At 50.7% G+C, this 22,555-nt stretch overlaps 1 protein-coding gene across 5 annotated transcripts in view; it reads left to right on the forward strand.

Moving 5' to 3' along the window:
- Positions 1-22,555, forward strand: part of TGFBRAP1 (transforming growth factor beta receptor associated protein 1) — a 47,313-nt gene that overhangs the window by 15,829 nt on the left and 8,929 nt on the right. For 4 of the 5 annotated variants that reach the window (XM_060168514.1, XM_060168513.1, XM_060168516.1 and 1 more), the window contains exons 2-7: positions 2,295-2,995; positions 10,383-10,577; positions 12,081-12,235; positions 16,347-16,429; positions 17,988-18,329; positions 20,018-20,075. In XM_060168514.1, the coding sequence (XP_060024497.1) occupies positions 2,308-2,995; positions 10,383-10,577; positions 12,081-12,235; positions 16,347-16,429; positions 17,988-18,329; positions 20,018-20,075 (1,521 nt within the window). In that variant the 5' untranslated portion in view covers positions 2,295-2,307. The remainder of the gene's footprint in view (positions 1-2,294; positions 2,996-10,382; positions 10,578-12,080; positions 12,236-16,346; positions 16,430-17,987; positions 18,330-20,017; positions 20,076-22,555) is intronic. The other variant, XM_060168517.1, reaches the window with a different exon arrangement.

The raw sequence follows: 22,555 nt of genomic DNA on the forward strand, positions 1-22,555 counted from the left end.
TTCTTTGAAAAAAATGTCTATTTAGTTCCTCTGCACATTTTTTATTGGATTGTTTGTTGTTATTATTATTGATTTGTATGAATTCTTTATATATTTTGGGTATTAATCCCTTATCTGATATATGGTTTGCAAATATTTTCTCCCATTCTGTAGGTTGCCTTTTCATTTTGTTGATTATTTCTTTTGCTGTGCAGAAGATTTTTAGTTTGATGTAGCCCCACTTGTTGACTTTTGCTTGTGTTGCTTGTGCTTTTGGTGTCATATTCAAAAAATTATTGCCAGTCCAAAGTCAAGGAGCTTCTTCCCTACGTTTTGTTTCAGTTTTACAGTATCAGGTCTTATGTTTAAATCTTTAATCCATTTTGATTTAATTTTTGTGAGTGATGTGAGATGGGGTCCAATTTCATTTTTCTGCACGTGGTTATCCAGTTTTTCCAGCATCATTTATTGAAGAAACTGTCCTTTCCCCATTGAGTATTCTTGGTTCCCTTGTCAAATATTAGGTGATTGTATAAGTGGAGGATTACTTCTGGGCTCTCTATTTTGTTTTATTGATCTCTGTGTCTATTTTTATGCCAGTACCATACTGTTTAAATTACTGTAGCTTTGTAGTATAGCTTGAAACCAGGAAGTTTGATGCCTCCAGTTGTGTTCTTCTTTTTCATGATTGCTTTGGCTATTTGGGTCTTTTGTGATTCCATACAAATTTTAGGATTATTTTTTCTATTTCTGTAAAAAATGCCACTGGAATTTTGATAGGAATTGTATTGGATCTATCGATGGTTTGGGGTAGTAAGTACCTTTTAACAATGTTAATTCTTCCAATCCATGAACATATTCAATAGGTATCCTTCCATTTGTGTCCTCTTCAGTTTCTTTCATCAACATCTTGTAGCTTTCATTGTACAGGTCTTTCACTTCCAGCCTTTGCTGGAACGCATCAAAGAATTAGGGGTTTGGTCTCTTATGAGGCAACGCTTCTGGATACGGGAAGTGAGAAGAAGTCCAGCCAGCCTCCCTCTGACTTCATCAGGCCCTGCAGTTCTCTTTAGAGCTGCATAATCCCCCCCTCCTGCTTGAGGCTGTCAGGGACTACTGGGCGTGAGTCTGCTTTCTGGCCAGCAGAGACATCAGGGAAAAGCCATCTTGCTCATTCCTGCTGCCTCTAACTTTGTGGAGTGTGAAACCAGTGTCCTTTCCGGAGGAAGAAGTAGAAAGCCCAGGGTTAGAGTGTGGGGCAGTCTGTCCTCTGGTGGAAGTAATCCATTAACTGACCTGTCAGTAACCTCACAAATCCACTAAGTACCTCAACTCACCACCTGCAAGCCTTGGAGATTTGCAGCACATCTCTTCTTTTATTCTTTTTGGCCACACCGTGCAGCATGTGGGGTCTTAGTTCCCCAACCAGGGATCAAACCCACATCCCCTGCAGTGGAAACGCGGAGTCTTAACGACTGGACCGCCAGGGAAGTCCCGAGGCACGTCTACTGCTCCAGCGAACAAGTTTCCTCTGGGAGCCAAATACGGTGCTGGGGCAATGTGCGTACCTCAGTGGGAAAAATACAAGGGAATTTGGGGTGTGATCCGTGCCTCTGTGTCTCCTGCGAGATCTGAGGGGCAGGAATTAACCACACAATGTAGGTTGCTCTCCGCCATTCACTTAGACACCGAGTCTAGTGGCTGGTGAGGCTCAGGGGAACATCAATGAGGATCACTTGTGCCTTTTTCTGAAGTGTTTTTGTTGCGTTGTCTGTGTGAACAGGTGTGCTTGTCTTCTGCCCACAGGTGTGTTTCCCAGGAGCGGTGTAAGGAGACTCTCTATAAGTCTCAGCTCTCTTGAGAACGGGCAGGGTGACACTTCGTTAGAGGCACGCGTGTGCTCTCCTGCCGGGGTCTCTGTTTGCCTGGTGGGAGGAGACCAAGTGGGAAATATATATATTTTTTTTGCGCTACGCGGGCCTCTCACTGTTGTGGCCTCTCCCGTTGCGGAGCACAGGCTCCGGACGCGCAGGCTCAGCAGCCATGGCTCACGGGCCCAGCCGCTCCGCGGCATGTGGGATCTTCCCGGACCGGGGCATGAACCCGTGTCCCCTGCATCGGCAGGCGGACTCTCAACCACTGCGCCACCAGGGAAGCCCGGAAATCTTTTCTCTCCTTCACTTTTTTTCCAATAGCGCCGAATGATTTCCTTTCCCTGAAATCAGAGCTGGGAATCCACGTATATTTATCGTGACCGGAAATGGTTCTGCTTAGTCCTCGTTCCTCTAACTTACCTTTCTTTTCCTCTCCCGCAGGTCAGCCGCAGACATGATGAGCACCAAGGCGTTCACCCTGGTCCCCGCCGTCGAGCGGGAGCAGCTGATGGGCGACAGGGAATGGGTGTCACTGGAGTGTGTGGAGTGCTGCGGCCGGAACCTGTACGTGGGCACCAGCGACTGCTTCGTGTACCACTTCCTGCTGGAGGAGAAGACCGTGCCCGGCGGGTCGGCCACGTTCACGGCCACCAAGCAGCTGCACAGACACCTGGGTTTCAAGAAGCCGGTGAATGAGCTGCGGGCGGCGTCGGCCCTCCACCGGCTGCTGGTGCTCTGTGACGGCTGCATCACCCTGGTGCACATGCTGAGCCTGGAGCCTGTGCCCTCGGGCGCCCGTATCAAGGGGGCCACGGCCTTCGCCTTGAATGAGAACCCGGTGAGCGGAGACCCCTTCTGCGTGGAGGTCTGCATCATCTCCGTCAAGCGCAGAACCATCCAGGTGTTCCTGGTGTACGAGGACCGCGTGCAGATCGTCAGGGAGGTGTCCACTCCGGAGCAGCCCCTGGCAGTGGCGGTGGACGGCCACTTCCTGTGCCTGGCCCTGACCACCCAGTACATCATCCTCAACTATAGCACGGGCGTCGCCCAGGACCTGTTTCCCTTCTGCAGCGAGGAGAAGCGGCCCATCGTCAAGAGGATAGGGAGACAGGAGTTCCTCCTGGCAGGCCCCGGCGGATTGGGTGAGGCACCTCGGCTAACCTGGCCGACCTCTGCCCGGTCTCCCCGTGTTCCGTCCTTGAATTCACGCTGAGATCGGAGAGGCAGATTGTGGTTCTGAAAGCTAGACACTCGTGCAAACAGAACTGCACGCCCAGTGCTTGCGCAGTTTGCATTAGATGGTTTTGTGAGTGTGGGTTTAATGGAACAAAAATAGGCCGCTCTTAGAATCACATTTCCTTTGTGCTAAAGTAGAGCCTGACGATGGCTCTGGGGAGAGGATTCCACTAAGGGGATAAGTACACGAAGAAGAATCTGTAAGACTTCTCGATAAGATTTTCTCCTGTGGGTGGGTTTCCTAGCGGATTGTTTTTATTCTCCATTCTGAAAGGAGCTGAGGGAGCTCACTTAACAGATGATTTCAGAGGTGGAGGCTCCAAGGGTATGTCCCTGGTTTTCTCTTACTGACTGCAGTTTCGTGCCACAGAAAGCGTCTAGCAGCTAGCTCCTTAAAAGGGCTTGAGCTGTTTGGTGTAGCCTTCCTTATTCTCCGCGCTGCCTCCTAAGAATCAGAGCTGGCAATGTCATCTGTGGTCATGGTCGTGGATGGTTCATAGTGTGTGTGTCTGGGACAAGCAGGGGCTGAGACGCGTGAGTCTCCCTTAACACCCACAGTCTTTAACCTGTCTTCCTGCCCTCTTACAACTTGGTGATGTCCGTGGCTATGCCTGGATCCTTTAAGTTCCAAGGGGCTGCCGAAGGGCAGCATTCTGTTGCTGTCCATTCCTCCTTCCTTTCGACTGGAACCTTCTGCAAGAGAAGCTTCTCATTAACTTGGTTTGCCCCCAGGATCATCGTATAAGAAAGGCAGGAGAAGGAGGTTTTCGGAAAGATGACCCTTCTGTCTTCCCTAAGTGAAGTGTCGCCATGAATCATGGATGTAAATGTATGTGGTGTTTCGGTCCATCTGCCCTTGGGGGTGGTTTATTCAGGTTGACGGCAAGCGCCTTCCCCACGCCCCGGGAACGTTGGTATCTCCCTTGCCTTCTGCTGTGACAAGGTGTCCGGGGTCCCTCTGTACGTTTCCTGCCCTAGATCTGGTTTCCGCCATTTCTCCAAGGACCCCTGATGTTTAGAGACCACAGTCTGGGTGCTGGAGGTGCTTGGGGTCTGTTGTTTCTAGGCTTGGGTGGACAGAGCTGGGAAGTATGCATTATTTAAAGATAAAACCCATCATGAGAGTATATCGATGGAACAAGTTTGGGGCTACTGGGCCCTGACCCCGTCTGTCTGCGTGCCTGTGTCTCCTCCCGCCCACCCCAAATCCTAGTAAGTTCCCACCGTGATGTGGTCGTTCCTTTGATCTGCCCCACAGGACACAGAGCAGAAGGACAGGACCGACGCCACTGCGCCCGCCATGTAATCACCAGAAAACGTTTGATTGTAGTTCTTTTGTCCTCAGGGTGCGGGCCGTGTAACCCACTAGGAACGTGCAGTCGCATTTCTGCATTTAAAGTCACTGGGGATAGTTCCCATCCGTGTGGCTGTGCCGACAACGGGATATACAGTTAGACGGATGTGCTTCGTTTCACTTTCCATTTCTAGAAATTGCTTTCTCTCATTGTTTTCTTCTGTAAATATGTACAAGTTTCCACGTCAGATCCACACAGCAAGGTACATTCCCCTACTCTCTCCTTCCCCCAGAGGTAACCTTTATTAGTGTTTGTCCTTTCATTTTCAAATAAAAATTATAAATGAATATGTAGGTATGTGTATCTCCCTCCTTCAGAGTTGCAGGCTGTCTCTCCCGTGTGAAGGGACCACTGTGCCTCAGTCAGGCCCCAGTGGTGGGCATTTGGGTTTTTTCCAGTCCATGGTATTAGTAGGAGCTTGTCTGTTTGGATTTTTCCAGTGTATCTGTGGGAAATCTTTCTAAAGATGGGGTTGCTGAGTCCACATGTAAACGCATGTGAGTCTGGAGGGGGACACTACCACCCACCACCCACCCACCCCCGACAAAGGTGGTAGGTTGGGTTTTTTCTTCCCCTGGCGCCTGTTTCCCCTCAGCTTTGCCAGCAGCGTCCATATATTGTCAGACTTTCGTGTTTTTGCCCATCCGGCACATGAGCAATGGTATCTCAGTGGTGTTAATCCCATTTCTCCTTTTGTAAGCAAGATGGAACATTTTTCAAGAATTGAAGAGCCATTTGCCTTTCTTTTGATAATTATCCCTTCTCGCTAGCTGGTTACTTTAGCATTTGTTATATATTTGAGATACCAACTTGTCTGAGACATGTTTCAAATACCTCCAGTTTTTAACCCTGAAAAAGCGTTTCTTACACGTTTCTATATAATCAAATGTATTAACTTTTGTACTTTATTGCTTCTTTTCTGAGTCATAATTATCAGGGATGTTTCCCCCTCTCCCAGGTTGTAGACAGATTCACCCGGATTTTCTGCTGGTACTTTTATAGTTTCATTTCTTACAGTGAAGAGTGAATTCGATTTCCTCTTCATCTGTGTGGTTGTCTGCTCTCCCCACACCTGATTCAGGAGTCTGTCTTTCCTCGCTGGTGACGGTGGCTGCCTCTCCGGTACAGTCAGTTTCCTCATGCCGTTGGGCCTTGCCTGATGGGTTTCCTGTTTTGTTCCGTCAGTCCGATTGCTTATTGATGAGCCGGAGCCTGCTTTGGATGTAAAGGCTTTGTTGTGAAAACATTTGACTCCAGTATCCTTGTGTTGGTTTTAGTGTCCAGATTGAAGGGAAATGGTAGTCAATCATGTCCAGGCCTCATTTTTCCTCAAACTTAATCTGTCTCAACTACCTGGGCATCATGGTAAACGAACCAACCTTCTTAATCATTGTTCTGCTTGTAATAGGTGTGATTATAAGCAAATTGGAGATCCCTGTAAGCTCTGTAATACATCACTGTATGCAGGCTCTGTGTACAACACAGTAATCACCACCATCGTTAAAAGGCTTCAGAGATTAAGTTCAAGCAAATTACTGTAATGAATGCATATGCACCATCAGACATATGAACGCTGTGTGTTTTCATTTTGCCCACTGCCTTCCCCCCTGAAGATCACATGTGTCCACTGCCCTGTCATGAGAAATTGCTCTTAACTTTTTGCCTTAGTTTTTTTGTGTTTGTTTTGTTTTGTTTTTTGGGCGGGGCCGCGCAGCCTATAGGATCTCAGTTCCCCGACCAGGGATTGAACCTGGGCCCCGGCAGTGAAAGCCCAGAATCCTAACCACGAGGCCACCAGGGAACTCCCTGCTTTAGTTTAAATTGCACTATTTTAAGCAGCGCTTTGTTGAAAATTTCATAATACAATTGATTCTTGTGACTTTAAACTCTATCCTTGGATAATGCTTCTTGAAAAATGCAGATAATTCAGCTATTCCGTACCTCTCATGGCCCCCCTTCCCCCTCCCAGCTCAGATAAGGGGGTCCCCTGATATTTAGAGGGTGGAAACCGTCTAAATGGAAAAATAACCCAGTGGAAAACAATGGTTTTTGAAGGTGTACCATTTACAAACGTGGTACATTTGCAGGTTGACAGCACTTGTGTGCCTTTGACAATACAGAAACAATAGCGAGTGTCACCTGCTTTCAAGCATAGAATCGGTGGGTGGGTGTCAACAACGGTGCCCCTGTTCCTGAGTGGACCTGTGGCGCCTTAACTCCACCTGACCTGGACCCCTGGTTGCCAGTTACTGATCTGTTCTTTTATTCCGGTGAAATCCTGTGCTTTTCTTTTTGTGTAGAAGCCTCTGTTCTGGATCTCTGGTTTCTGCCCTTTTCATTGCAAGAACATTCATGTCTGGGCCTCTGTGCTGCACAGTCCCCGGTCGGGCGATGCCCGGCCTTAGCGGGTAAGTGCGGCGACCCTGTTTAATTCCAGGGCGAGGCTGGACAGCGTTTTGGTGTCCGTGCTCCCATGAGAGCTGTGCTATCCAGAACACGGTTGTTTGCTCGGAAATTCACAGGCTCCTTGGGGTTGCTCTATGCTTGTCCCGTCACCAGGTTACGTTTGCCAGACATCTGGGTGCAGACGGTGTGCTTTTCTCTCCCTTCGGGCTCTTTTGCTGGCTGGTTCTAAATGCTCGGAAAATTCTAGAGGGTGCGAACCTCATTTCCTCCTGCCAAGCTCGAGCTTTGCACCTCGAGTTTCTCTCCCTCCACGTGTTTCACGCTCTTTGAATACTTCGGCGATGCAGTCGTGGGGTAACTCAGACCTTAGTTCCGTCCTCTCTGTGACTGTACAGTGTCAGACGTGCCAAAGTCCATGCCTTCACTCTTGTGCCCTCTCCACCCCTGGCCCAGAACCCACCGCCCTGTCCGCCCCTCTTACCTGCTGGTGCTGAGCTTTCCGGGGTTTTCCACATTTCCACCGAACTCCTTGACTCCTGGTCTGCTCTGGAAAGAAATAAGGAGGAGCGCTCTCCAGCCTCAGAGGAACCTCCTCTCCCCATGGCCTGGCGTCCCCTGGCTCTCCTGCTGCAGGAAGGGTGCCGTCACCCCTGAGGATGCACTGGAGCTCCAGGCGCCCCTCCCAGAGGTCCATGCCCTGCCAGCCCTGCATCCTGACCCCGGCTTGGTCTCAGACTCGCCCGATCGTGTCGGTCCTTATTCTGATGGCGCACAGTGGCCTTGACTCTCGCTCCCTCTAAGTCAGGTGCCCAGTTCCATGATTCGCGCTGGAAGTTACCCCTCCTCGGTCAGACCCCCCGGCTGGCCTGACTCAGGGCTCCTTCCTGGTGGCTGGCGGCTGCCTGGCCTCCCCCGAGTTTGGGTCTGTCCCTCCTTCCAGGCTCCTGCCAGGCCAGCCTTCCTAAGGCCCCTGTAACCCTGTAACAAGTTCAGCCTGACTTTCCTGGTCAGCGTTTCCTGCTCTGCCCCGAACTTGAACTTGACTTTCTGACCCTCAACATCCCAGGCAGGGTTTGCTCTCTTCCGGGGCCACATACCCACTTCCCTGCATCCCGGGGACCCTCGTGCTTCTTGCCGCGGGGGCCTCACTGGCCTCCTGTCATCCTCCTGTGTCTGCTTTTTATCGGGAGGTAGTTACCAGTGCATCTCCCTGAACCCCTTCACCGCCGGGAGCTCCTGGGCGCGGCTCGGGTCGGCTGTCGCTTTAAGCTGACGCTCCGCGTGCGGACTTACAGCTCTTCTCGTCTGTTCTCATCTAATACATGAGCTCTCTCTTCTGTCCGTGGTGGGTTCACCCGAAGCCACATGCTCTGTCGGGGCGTTATTCTCGATTTTACACGATTCCTCAAAACACCCCAGTGACCACTGTGCTTGTCGATTGGCCATCGATTTAAAAGTAGAATCAGCAGATTAACATGTCAGTGTCTATTCCGTTCTGATAAAGAATTACTCTCCAAAAGCGTTCCTCATACCAAACCAACACTTGGTGCTGTTAGTCTGAAACCTTTGGCCAATCTGATGGGTGTGAGTTGGTTTTTTACTTTTTTTTTTTTTTAATTTCTGTTCCCCTGGTTACTAAGGAATATGGGAATCTCTTCAGGAATTTGTTAGCTATTTGCATTTTGTTTTCTGTGAATTACTGATGCATATCCTTTGTTTTTCTCTTGAGTTAGTCTTTTTCGGAATGATTTTAAGAGACTTTTAAGGGTGGAAAGGAAATACTGAAGGGGAAGGAATGTGTTTCCTTAGTAGGAGATGCACTCTCTCTCTCTCTCTCACACACACACACACACACACACACACACTCTCACTCTCTCTCTAAGGCTCACTGCTCTGTCATCTTGACAGGGTTTTGGTTGGTGCTACTTACATGACGAGAGCCAATATTTTAAGTGTGAAGCAGAACCAAACAAGTGTTGTACGTACAAGTGGCCCCTGCAGGAGGTGCCCCAGATTGTGTCAGGCAAGAGCACAGCGTGGACATGCATGTGTGATCCCACCTGATACCCATTTTCTCTTTTTATAAATTTATTTATTTTACTTTTTTTGGCTGCGTTGGGTTTTCGTGCTGCACATGGGCTTTCTCTAGTTGCGGTGAGCGGGGGCTACTCTTCATTGTGGTGGGCGGGCTTCTCATTGCGGTGGCTTCTCTTGTTGCAGAGCACGGGCTCTAGGCGCGCGGGATTCAGTAGTTGTGGCTCACAGGCTCAGTAGTTGTGGCACGTGGGCTCAGTAGTTGTGGCTCACGGGCTCTAGAGTGCAGCCTCAGTAGTTGTGGCGCATGGGCTTAGTTGCTTCGTGGCATGTGGGATCTTCTTGGACCAGCGCTCGAACCCGTGCCCCCTGCATTGGCAGGTGGATTCTTAACCACTGCGCCACCAGGGAAGCCCCTGATACCCATTTTCAAGAAAGCCTACTTTGGAGGAAAAGAGCTAGGTTTGTACTTGATTAAGTGCAATACATTTCACTCTGTAACCATGGAAAATTTAGGAGGGTCAGTGATTTCATAGGCTTAGGAAGTTTGCTCCTATCGTATATTTGAGATACTTTCCATTGTTTTAAAGTACTGTCTGTATTTCTCTGTCTCTTTCCCTCTCCCCACTTCTCTGTTGTGTAATAGAAACCGTTTTTCTACTGTAGGAACATCTAATCATTTGCAGGCAATAGCATGCTGTTTTTTGTTTTTATTGAAGTATAGTTGATTTACATACCATGTTTTTAAAGGTGTTTTATGTCAAGCACTTTGAAAACTGACTTAAAATGGATTGACTTCACTGGGTGAATGTGAATTTTCATAAACCCCAGTATCTATGGACTCTATCCAGCTCATTTGGAAATTTCGTTTAGTGCTTTATGTACAAAATAGATGAACCGTGGTTGACTATGGAAGCTATCATTGACGAACACTTAACAGCTCTCTGTTTTCAGTTGCAAGATTGGTTGTATCCCTGCATCAGAGAGAACGTGTATCCAGAATTAGACTTGAACTCTGAACAGAGACAGTTCTGGGTAGGAAGCCTTGTAGAGTGCCCGGCACACAGGAGGTGCTCAATAAGTATCTGAATGAATGCGTTCAGTGCTGAGTGAATGTGTAGGGAAGAGCTGGCACTTAGAGATGCAAACCCACCGGAGGACCGGACGTGGAAGCAAGCTTGTGAAGCTTCTTAAATGTGTGAAAGGCACTTTTCCCCACTTTTCCCCATGGGCTGTACACACCTTCATGTGGGTACATGCACACGTTTTTAACGTCACGTTTAATTGGAAGGAAATACTGATGTAGACATCCTGGGGAAAGCGGCTCTCTTCACGAGAATAGTCACAGAGGGTCCTTTGCACACGCCGCTGTTATATTATCTTTCCCATCTCGAAATGTAATGAAGGGGTAGGTATTCTGCGTTGAGACACATCTACAGAAAACAAACAAGCAAAGCCCAGCTCCTTGAAGCCCTCCTGACCCTTCCTGTTTTCCCAGGCATGTTTGCCACGGTGGCCGGGATATCTCAGCGCGCGCCCGTGCACTGGTCAGAGAACGTGGTTGGGGCAGCCGTCTGCTTCCCATACGTCATCGCCCTCGACAGCGAGTTCATCACAGTTCACAGCATGCTGGACCAGCAGCAAAAGCAGACCCTGCCCTTTAAGGAAGGTCACATCCTCCAGGATTTTGAAGGTACTAGTTTCCACGGAATCTTAACAACATTTAGCTGTCAATCTTTTATGCTTGTATTTCTTCACTAAATGCTATTAAGGGAAACAAACCCTGCCCCCCATTCACCTAGATTTTTTCGTACTGGTTCACATTCTGCTGAGCAGTTTGGAAGTAAGTGGAGGAGACCATGGCGCTTAATCCAGAATCCTTCAGCAGGCATTTTCCCGCGTGACCACGAAGCCCTTTTCACACCCCAGAAATGTGCTCTCAGCCCCTGCCTGTGGTCAGATTTCCCCGGCTTCCTAAGAATGCCCTTGATGATATCCTCTGCAAACCAGGAGCTAATCTAGATCTGTGCATTGCCCTTGCCGTGTCGGGACTGGGGCTCCCCAGACATTGCCCTTCCTATGTTAGGTGCTGGGGACGCAGACCTGCTGAGTCTCGAGGTCCCACGCAAAGCGTGTCAGGGCTTGACTGGGGCCCTGACACGTGTGCCGGGAGAGCTTATTCATGACAGTGTTCCGTGCTGTGCACACTGAGGGGTGGAGGTGGGCACAGGGGATCGGTTGCAGGCACGCAGAGGCTGGCAACGTAACCCACCCCCGGCGGGAACACGGGGAGGCTTCCCAGAAGGAGGGACACGAGTGCAGGGCAGGGGCAGAACCTCATCTGAGTGCGAGGACAGCGACGTAGCTTGACATGGAGGACAGATGATGCAGACAGAGAGCCGGGCAGGGAGGCCAGGAAGAGGAGATGCAGGCGGGGAGAGACCAGGCGGTGGGACTGGGATGCACACGATGATTCCCAAGGAGGGAGGAGCAGACGGAGAAGAAAAGGCTCTGCTGACCCTGAACGACCTTCAGACAGACAGACAAGGTCGTTCCACCGCTTCCTGGGAACAGGTGATAGTTTAGCTTAAAACGTGTCTCCAGAGGGAGCAGAAGTCGCTCTCGAAGCTTGGCAGGTGGAGCTGCCTTGGGTGGCAGGTCCGACTCCCCAGGGGACCGTGCCAGGCATCACGGTGCCAGGGGGCGGTGGGGAAGGGAGAAGGTAACGCCGAGATCGGGTGATTCTGGATGACGGGCGAGTGTGAAATGGTTCAGAATGTTGCATTGTAATCTTAGTTTCCTGTAAACTGACTACCCTGGAGAGAAAAGAATTTTTCAAAAGTTTTATATGAGGGATAGCGTAATTCTTATTGCTTATTTTCCAGGACTGAGCACTATAGCCTCATTATGGACCTACTCAGCTGGTTTTAAATTTAGCAGCACTTCAGAATTTTAAGAAAAGGCCAAACGTTTTAATATCCCATACTTTGGAAATGTACTGTTAAGAGTTCACCCTTTTCTGATGGTGGGAAGAAGGAAAGAGAAGCATTCTTTCTGGTTGCCGTGGGAACTGGGGGTTGGGGCACTGTGATGACCTTGGTCACACATCCGCTCGTGCTGTCTTTGGGCGAGGGGATGTGTTTTCTTCCCAGCACTGTGTTCTTACCCTTTCCAACCGTGTTCCATTTCTTCCCAGGAAGACTGATCGTTGCCACGAGTAAAGGAGTTTACGTCTTGGTTCCGTTACCTCTGGAAAAACAAATACAGGATCTTCTAGCAAGCCGGAGAGTGGAGGAGGCTCTGGTTCTAGCGAAAGGCGCCCGGAGGAACATTCCAAAGGAAAAATTTCAGGTTTGTAATCAGCGGGCCCCCAGGCCACCGGCTTAGAAAACGTTAGGATCTAAGTGCGACCGCTTCCTGTCCATCATTCAAGTTTCTCTGCGTCTCCACGTTGTACAGATAAGGAAGCAGGTTGCAGAGCAGCCGGACCAACAGCTGTATGAAGTCACGCTGCCGGCAGAGGCCAAGTCGGGATTTGAGCCTCTGACATAATTCCCGCACTTAATTCACCAAGTTGTATTTCTAATCAGCGTCCTTCTTCCAGAGGAGCCTGAGGGCACAGTTGTTACAGACAAAAAGAGGGAACCTCAGGTTAATTTGTCTCCCAATTCAGAATTTATATTTGTTGGGATGGGGTTGAATTTGTAGAGTTTAGGTTTATGTTATCTACAGAAAAAGCTTTGTGAACATTAGATAAACCATCTAATGTTGCCGGAATCCATCTAATTCATTTCCTTAGGAGAAAACTTTTAATGCATTTTAGAAACGCTAACTTTAATATCGTTGGTATGATCAATACAATTGATGAAGCAAACACGAATTATTCTCATGTCCAGGTTTCCTAAAACTTGCTCCCTGGTCAGTTGCGAGGTGAGTTCGGGTTACTCTATGTATTTGAGAATAATAAAGCGTAGTATTGGTGTGTGCACGCTTCGTGTGAACATCTAAGTCCATCATTAAAAGTTCTAATTAATTCATAGCGATCCCCTTCTTGTTTCTGTTGGCCAGATTTTCAGGACGATGTGGTTTGTGGAATGAAGCTGTGCTTTCTGGCCTCAGTGGCTTTGTGCTGCAGAGGGTAGAGTTCGAAGGTGGAAGCGGTCAGGATGTGTCATTTATGGTCACAGGATAAATACTGATAAACTTTCCATCTTAACTCCTCATTTAAAAAAAAATTTATTAAAGTCCAGTTGATTTACAGTGTTGTGTTCATCTCTACCGTACAGCAGTGACTCAGTTATACATATATATTATTTCTCATATTCTTTTCCATTATGGTTTATCCCAGGCTGTTGACTGTAGTTCCCTGTGCTCTACAGTAGGACCTTGTTGTTTCTCCGTCCTACAGAGAACAGTTTGCATCTGCTAAGCCCACACTCTCAGTCCTTCCCTCGCCCATTTTGAGTGAGATGATCTGTGAGCATTCAGCAGGGAGCAGCAAAAGCACAAAGAAGAAACCTGTCAGTTGAGGGCGCGTTTCTGTGCTGGGAGCGCCTGTTTCTGCCGCATTTTCCTTGCGCGTCCGCGTGGGGAGGCGGGCGCTGAGGCAGCCTTGGCCACTGCTCTGCCGCGCTCAGCTCCTCTCGGTCCCGAGGGTGGGCCCCGGGAGCTCGTGGGTGTCTGGACGGGCACGTGTCGGGGGCCCCCTCCTTGCACACACCCAAGGGCACGCCTCAAGTGGGTCCCATTTTCTTAGGGAGGCTGCCCGTGTTCTTGGATTTTTGCTTTTTCCTCCCGTTTTCCTGAGAGCAGCTGCGCAGTGGATAGTGGATGGTGTTAGCGCCCGTCTGGCTCTGCCGTCTGCCATCCCAGTTGGGGTTTGTCCACCTGGCACGCTCTCCGCCTTCCCCCTGTGGTATGTGCCCCGGACGTGCACCCCAGTGACCTTGAACTTGGCTCTCGTGCTCATGCCCACGTGGCTGCTGGGCATTCTCCCGTTGTGCCCGAATTGTTTTCAAGCCCCTTTCCTGCGTGTCTGCAGTCCGTCCTCCACGGCCCGCGGAAGGTGCTTTCTGACACGTCCACCAAACCCTCAGCCGGAAATCCTGCCGCGGGGGCCTCCCTGCCCGCAGTCAAGTCTGCACCAGGGGCCTCCTTCCCCCCGTGACCCCGGCCTGAGCTGCGCCCGCGCCTGAGCCCTGCACTGTGCAGGCACTCCGGGAGCCATCCTAAAGCACTTCTAATCCTGAGAACAAGTCAGGAACAGCCAGTGCCACCGTCCAGAGACCCACTGCAGGGACGGCTGGCCTCCGCGCATCCCTGGGTGAGGCCGGGCCAGCCTCGCTGCCCCGTCAGCGCCTCGTGCTTTCACCCACCTCCCCGCACGCCCTGTTTTCTTTACTTGTTATTTGTGCTATTTTCTATCAGTGGAGTGAACTTCTAAACTCCACCGAGTACAGGTTTCGATACCTTGCTCAGATATGCCCTTTTCTCTGAGTCCACCACATCCCTGAATGCTTGCTCTGCGCTCCCACAATTACACGTGTTAACCTGTGACCAGGGCCGGGTTTTTTTGGTTTTTTTTTTTTTTTGCGGTACGCGGGCCTCTCACTGTTGTGGCCTCTCCCGTTGCGGAGCACAGGCTCCGGACGCGCAGCCTCAGTGGCCATGGCTCACGGGCCCAGCCGCTCCGTGGCATGTGGGATCTTCCCGGACCAGGGCACGAACTCGTGTCCCCTGCATCAGCAGGCGGACTCTCAACCACTGAGCCACCAGGGAAGCCCCGCTAACGTAGTTTTTATTTCCCTTTAGGAAGGGGAAGAGTGGGTGACATTTGAATCCTGCAGCCACGAGAAAAAATTGTCATTCAGCGGATTTCTCACCAGCGAGCCAGAGTGTGAATGAGAATTCTTCTGCCGCAGCTGACGGGGCCTTTTTATCCTTCTTGCTATGCGGTTGGCCTTTGTTGCTTCTCCTTTCAGAGACGGAACTGGCATTCCCTCACAACAGAACCTGGCCTCGCTCCTGTCTACTTATTGCTGGCGGCATACAGAGGCCAGTTTTCCCGTCAGACGTAGCTGGTGTCGGGGAAGAGAGTCATTAAAAAACAGCTGCCTCTCCTGCCGTCTCTGCAGGAATTGCTCTGAAGGGATGGGAGGAGATGCTGCTGTGCTTTGGAGAACAAGCCCCTCTGAGAGCTGATCAGAAGCAACAGCCTTTAGGTGTCTCCATCTCCCTCGTTTCTTCAGGGGTAACAGTGTTAGCCACCTGCTGTGTACCTGGGTGAGCCAGTGAGAGGGAGGAACTGGGCTCTAGAAGCAGAAAGGTCCGGGTTTCAACCCTGGCTCAACCACTTCCACGTTAGTCACTCTGGGATAAAAACTTAGCATCTCTGAACAGGATGTTCCTATCTGTAAAATGGGTTCAGCAAGTGACAAAGTGGAGTTTCATAAAAACTGATCAGGTCAATAGGTGATTACTTAAACGGCAGGTACTCTGCCAGGGTGTGGGGATGCTAAGATGAATTATGTACATGCCTTCAAGGAACTTATGGCGTATCGAACAGCGGGACGGATTATAAAGGGGAGGAATTGAAGTCCTAGGGTCTTAAGCACAGTTAAGAGTCTTTAGTTGTGAGGTGGTGAGGGCCAGGGCTGAGGTGATGGAGCCAGTGAGGACAGAGCAGAGACGAGTCCACAAGGCCTTTCAGACAAAGGCGGACAAAGCTTGAAGCTGACCGGCTGGACAGTGACAGGGAGGGGTTGGAATTACAGACACCACAGGGTAGCTTCCTTAAGTGCGTTGCTATTTCTGGAAGTTACCAGAACAAAGGGCTCTGTGGTCCAGGAAATTTGGGTAGGACTGTATTAGACACAGATCGACGGCACTTTTATTGCAGGAATCCTCGGACTGCGGTGTGGATGTGGCTGTGTATCACCGCTGGGGGGAGGGGACAGAACACACAGTGTCTCCCAAGCTTCGGCAGGAAAACCTGCGTATTTATCTGTTTGTCGTTAAACGGGAGGGGCCTTGTGCTCTGGAAGGATGCTCAGAAGTGCTGGTGTGAAGAGTCAGTTCCACAAGAATGAAGAAGGATGGGCAGCTTCCGGGCTCCCAGGGATGCCGGCGATGTTCACATCCGTCTGAGCACCAGAGGTGGAAGCATCAAGAAAGCCAGGGAGCGCGGGAGGAGGAATACGGATCGGGACGGAGGGGAAATCCACGAAGAAGAAAGAGCGATGCTTAGAGAACAGCTTGGTCTCGGGAATGAGGGGTTGATTGACATGTGTACGTGTATATGTTGAAAATCATTTCGTATAAGCCTCGTTTTTACCTTACCTTGTAACTTCAGGTTTCCATGTAATCGTTAACAGTTAGCCTGGATTATGACCAGAAACTTAGCTTCGCCTCCTGTCGTGGTTCCAGGGCAGGTCAGAGTGATGAAACCTGTCTTTCCCCGCAGGTCATGTACCGGCGGATCCTGCAGCAGGCGGGCTTCATACAGTTCGCGCAGCTTCAGTTCCTGGAGGCTAAAGAACTCTTCAGGTAATTGCGGTGTCGGCAGCAAGCCTTCTAAGTGTCCCTCCGCGGTCGGACCTCCACTGCGGTGTCGGCAGCAAGCCTTCTAAGTGTCCCTCCGCGGTCGGACCTCCACTGTGGTGTCGGCAGCAAGCCTTCTAAGTGTCCCTCCGCGGTCGGACCTCCACTGTGGCTGTGATGGGAAAGGCCGCCACGGGTGCTGTGCTCCGGGGAGAAGTAGCGAGGCCGTCGTGTGTACACCCCTCGTGCCCCCTGCCCCCCTTAGCCCGAGGGTCACTGTCCTGTGTATTGAAGGTAGGGCAGATAAGGCGCAGAGTGGTCCTCTAGGAGAAGAGAAGGCAATTCTTTTTTTTTTTTATAAGGAACGTGGAATTTTTTTTAATGTATTTATTGATTGATTTTGGCTGTGTTGGGTCTTAGTTGCTGCGAGCGGGCTTTCTCTAGTGGCGGCGAGCGGGCTTCTTATTGAGGTGGCTTCTCTTGTCACGGAGCACGGGCTCTAGGTGTGTGGGCTTCAGTAGTTGTGGCACATGGGCTCAGTAGTTGTGGCTCGCAGGTTCTAGAGCGCAGGCTCAGTAGTTGTCGTGCACGGGCTCAGTAGTTGTGGCTCGCGGGCTCTACAGCACAGGCTCATTAGTTGTGGCACACAAGCTTAGTTGCTCTGCAGCATGTGGGATCTTCCCCGACCGGGGCTCGAACCCGTGTCCCCTGCGTTGGCAGGCGGATTCTTAACCACTGCGCCACCAGGGAAGCCCGAGGAGGCAATTCTAAAGAGCGTGTTTGATGCCCTGTGAAGGATTCCTAGGGAAACGCGATGGCTCACTTTCCCTTTCCTCCAGAGATTTTACCAAAAGCTCTGAGTTTAGAGAAAGAGCAGGTGCTTCTGGGAAGACTTGAAAAACTGTTCTTCTGAGGACATTGTAAGCGGCACGCTCCTGGCCCACCGTCTTAGGAAGCTGAGGTCCCTTCCGCGTGACATGGATCCTGCACGCGTGGGCCGCCCCCTTCACCAGCACCCATCCCACCCCTCTCCCTCCCCAGCCCAGGCCTGTCTCAGCCCCTCCCCCCTCCAGCAGCCCTTCCTCTGGGCTGGGGGTCAGGTGTGCCCTGGGAAGCAGTGCTCTTCACGCTCGCTCAGAAGATGAACTTAAACCCGCTGTGATCGCCCTTCAGTGTCCCACGAAGGCATCGCCTGTAGAAGAAGTTTTCCAAATGTTCGTGTAGAACAGATTCCGCACGACTCAGAGCCGTAAGGGAGGAGTGTACACGGGGCCTCCTCCGAATCTGCCTTTGATCAGAGCCGCTGTGCCTCCTGCTGTTTCCCCCCATCTGGGTTTGCGGGGACCCATGTCCCACCGCAGCACTGGAGGTGTCATGTCTGCGGCCGCCGAGCCCTCTGCTCTGTCGTGGGGTCTGGGGGTGGGCGGTGCCCAGCTTGCGGTGCTTTGCAGCCCGTGCAGCTGTGGACGGCGTGCAGACAGTGCACCCGTCCAGTGTCGTCTTGTGTGCCTACGTGCACTCTCTTTCTCTTTTTGCTTCATTTAGTTTGACACTGTAATTGCAGAAGCGGCCAGCTCGACGTGCGGGAGCTGATCTCCCTGTACCCCTTCCTGCTGCCCACGTCCTCCTCGTTCACCCGGTCCCACCCTCCTCTGCACGAGTTTGCAGACCTCAACCAGCTGACCCAGGGCGACCAGGAGAAGGTGGCCAAGTGCAAGCGCTTCCTCATGAGCTACCTGAACGAAGTCCGCAGCACGGAGGTGGCCAACGGCTACAAGGAGGACATCGACACGGCTCTGCTCAAGCTGTACACGGAGGCTGACCACGACAGCCTGCTGGACCTCCTGGTCACCGAGAACTTCTGTCTGCTCACCGACAGCGCCGCCTGGCTGGAGAAGCACAAAAAGTGAGTGTTTCTGGCCCCCGGACGCTCCCCCCGAACCCGGGCCTCCCTGCCTGGCCCTTCCCCGCCCCCACCCACGGGAAGCTGTCGTGCAGCTGAGGCACCAGCATGACTTCTGAGTCGCAGGCATTCATCAGGGACCACCCGGCACCCTCGGGGTCCATCAGCCTCATCACGGTCTGCAGATCCACCGCAGGGGTCTTAGAGGGCACAACTCTCGTGCCAGCTCCTTCCTGACAGATCGTACAGTCATAGGCCTTGGTAGTCAATGGTGTGCTTGTTCAGTGTCCATCTGGCTGGGACTCAGCTGTGTGAGATGCCACACGCGTGTCGGTAAAACGATAGCGCGCTGCAGCCATGGATGGCCAGACTGAGCGGACAGATGGGCGTCTGGATAAACAGATAGAGAGGGAGGCTTCCGGATCTTGTGGATTAAAGGTTACGGGGTCAAACTCCTTCATTACGGACGTGAGCTGGTCGGCACCCACCCGCTTGCCGACCGGCCACCGGGTACGATGGGGGCCCGTCTGCAGTGATGACGTGGTTAAGTCGGGCAGCTTCTTCATCCTGGGGGCAGGCGGTGGTCTAACCCTTCTAGGCCTGCGGGGGTTGAGCGCTCCCTGTAAGATTCTTTGTCTGTGACTTTTGGTATGCATTTGACATGGCGGAGGTGCTGGTGAAATTCCACGGAGACCCCAGGCTCACGATCCAGACCCTGTTCAGATGCAGGACGTCATGGGCTGGTGACTGGCCTCCACGTGGGAAGTGGCTCGTTCAGCCGTTTCCCTCAGTTTCCCGAAGGCACCGTGGAATGGAGTGATTTATTTAGGAACCAGAAAATGCACTGACAGCTCATGGCAGTGACTTGGGATGGCAGGGTCTGGCGGGGTCAGTGTAACTTGCTAAAAGCTTTCGGGAGAAGAGAAGGGTTCTAGGGGATAGTTCAATATCTTGAGAGGTTGCTCTTTGAGGGAAGAAATCCAGTGGCCCCCTGGGGCGGCTTGATCTGGTCACCTGCTGGGGAAGAGGGCCAGGAGAGGACGCACCTGTGAGTGTGGGAGGGTGGCAACAGCTCACAGCCTGGGCGATGCCCGTGTTGGCACCGACCCTGTCCGCTTATAAATGAGGAGACAAGGGCCAAGAAAGGTAACCTACTTGCTCAAGGTCATACAGTCCCTAAGTAACGAAGCCTGGATTGAAAGCCTGGAACTCTGGGTCCCCCCAGCCCGACTCTCCCTGACCTTCTGTTCTCTGCAGTGCCTGCATACTGTTGGCGTTTATTGCCGTTAAAAATCCTCACCCCAGAATGGCTCAGACAGCATCCCTTCCAAACGGTCTTAATACCTCGTGATAAGTTAATAATGGTTAACTGAAGAGATGGCAAATCACACTAGTATTTGAAGCAAATTGTAAAGCAATTCCAAATGTGATTTTCCATAGTATCATTATAGTTTTATTTTTCAGCTCATCTTAGATGTGAATACGGTCCTTTCTGGAAATTGATAGGGAATACATTTTCAGACTATAAGTAAATAAACAGAAAGGATCTTTCTGGTGCTTGAAATTTGTTGTTGAACTGAGTTGAATAGCACATGTGGGGCTGGGGGCCCAGGGCCAAGGGCGTTGCTGTGGGGGTACTGCCCGCAGTGGGTGGTCAGGAAAAGGTGCACTTACCCCGAGTTTTCTTCCAGGTACTTTGCACTGGGGCTGCTCTATCATTACAACCACCAAGACGCTGCTGCCGTTCAGGTGAGTTCAAAGGCATCTCAGCACTGTTTAAAAATCACCACCATTTAATTTAGCAACTAAGTTGCTAAGCAACTAAGCCCATGTGCCACAACTACTGAGCCTGTTTGAAAAAAAATTACAAACTGATAGAGACCAGTCTTGGCTGATCTACAACCTTTTTTACAAAACAAAAATAGTACTGTTTTAGAAAGTGAATGCTTGAGAAATGTTGGCCAAGCATTTTCTTTTTTTTTCTTTTCTTTTCTTTCTTTCTTTCTTTCTTTATTTATGGCTGCATTGGGTCTTTATTGCTGTGCGCAGGCTTTCTCTAGTTGCGGTGCACAGGCTTCTCGTTGCGGTGGCTTCTCTTGTTGTGGAGTACGGGCTGTAGGCAGGTGAGCTTCAGTAGTTGTGGCTCGTGGGCTCAGTAGTTGTGGCTTGCGGGCTCTAGAGCACAGGCTCAGTAGTTGTGGCACGCGGGCTCAGTAGTTGTGGCACACGGGTTTAGTTGCTCCGCGGCATGTGGGATCTTCCCAGACCAGGGCTCGAACCCGTGTCCCCTGCATTGGCAGGCAGATTCTCAACCGCTGCGCCACCAGGGAAGCCCCAAGAATTTTCTTTTCTTCATCTTTCCATCTCTTTTTTTTTTTTTTTTTTTTTTTTGCGGTACGCAGGCCTCTCACTGCTGTGGCCTCTCCCGTTGCGGAGCACAGGCTCCGGACGCGCAGGCTCAGTGGCCATGGCTCACGGGCCCAGCCGCTCTCCGGCATGTGGGATCTTCCCAGACCGGGGCACGAACCCATGTCCCCTGCATTGGCAGGCGGACTTTCAATCACTGTGCCACCAGGGAAGCCTCATCTTTCCATCTCTTTAAAGAACATTGTCAAGACTGAGTTGTTTAAAATGTAAGAAAAATAGGATTTCTTACTGAGCCACAAGGCCTGTGACTCCACTGCCTTATCAAAAATTAAGGCTGTGAGTAACAGGTTGTAATTTCCACTGTTAATGGCAATAAGTCTTGCCAGAGAGCTGGGTTGTCATGTCATTTGTGACAAAACTAAACCTGATCAAGGCCAGTCACTTGTCCGGGTGGCACCGCTGGTCAGCAAGAGAGCTGGGGACTGAGCCAGTGCTCAGGGCCCTGGCAGGGGCTCTTGCGCCCAAATTTCTCATCTTGTCTCTTGTCTTGCATCTTTTGTGAGCGGCCAAGAGCATCAGCTGTGCTCACCAAACTCACCAAGCGTATCCGGTTGCTTTGAGAAATTACCATGGTAACACGATTGTGGAATAGGTAAAAAAAAAAAAAAAAAAAAAAGGTTCCCATCAACATACACCCCATGGCTAAGAGCAGATTTGGGTGTCAAAGCTAAAATTTTTATTTTTTTAAAACACCATGTTCTGAGAATTTGTTATAAGTATGTTAATAACATTAGCAAAGCTACATAGACAGGAGTTTACAAAATTGAAATCATATGGAATAAATCACCATATAGGGCAGAATTTTTTTAATGACACATTTCAATGGCTGTGTGAATAGTTTGTTTGATTTGGGGAATTCAGCGCTGAAGAAACTAGTAACATAAAAAACATTGGTGTGCTGCTACCAGAATTACGGCTGCCTGTGACAAAACGAAAGCTGTTTACGCTGCCTGCCTGTTTCCTGGGCCGCCTGCTGGTATGGTGTGGTTCAGGAGTCAGTGTGGACAGGTGGGTGAGGACCACGGCACGGACGGTGAGCAGGGGGGCTCTCAGGCAGCCCCCATCTCTGCCACACCTCGTGATGCCATTTCATTCTGAGGCTCTGAAAGTAAGATTCAGTTTACAGGGGCTTCCCTGGTGGAGCAGTGGTTAAGAATCCGCCTGCCAATGCAGGGGACACAGGTTCAAGCCCTGGTCCAGGAAGATCCCACATGCCGCGGAGCAGCTAAGCCAGTGTGCCACAACTACTGAGCCTGCGCTCTAGAGCCCACGAACATCAACTACTGAAGCCCACACACCTAGAGCCTGTGCTCCGCAACAAGAGAAGCCACCGCAGTGAGAAGCCTGCGCACCGCAACGAAGAGTAGCCCCCGCTCGCCACAACTAGAGGAAGCCTGCGCGCAGCAACGAAGACCCAACGCAGCCAAAAATAAATAAAATAAATAAAAATTTAAAAAATAAAAACAATAGTACATATGCACAGTGGAGCATTAAAAAAAAGATTCAGTTTACACGGCAGGGAAGTGTCTGGATGAAATAGCAAAGGACTTTATTATTAAAATCTACCCTGAGCCCCCATGCAAAAGACAGTAGGAACACCAGGGCACAGGGTCACCAGAGGTTTTGAAAGCACATCAGACTCTCACAGTCCCAAAAGGTCTTCAAAATCAGAAATTCCTGTGACGGAGAAGGCTGAAACAGCCCGGCAGATGGGTGTAGGTGAATTTCTTCTGTGTCCAAACATTGTCAGTGATGATTTTATTTCAGGAAGAGACATTTTTTAATGCATCCAAGTCTCCTCA

This window comes from Lagenorhynchus albirostris, chromosome 13 (assembly GCF_949774975.1).
Source record: "Lagenorhynchus albirostris chromosome 13, mLagAlb1.1, whole genome shotgun sequence".
In the NCBI taxonomy this organism is placed as follows: domain Eukaryota; kingdom Metazoa; phylum Chordata; class Mammalia; order Artiodactyla; family Delphinidae; genus Lagenorhynchus; species Lagenorhynchus albirostris.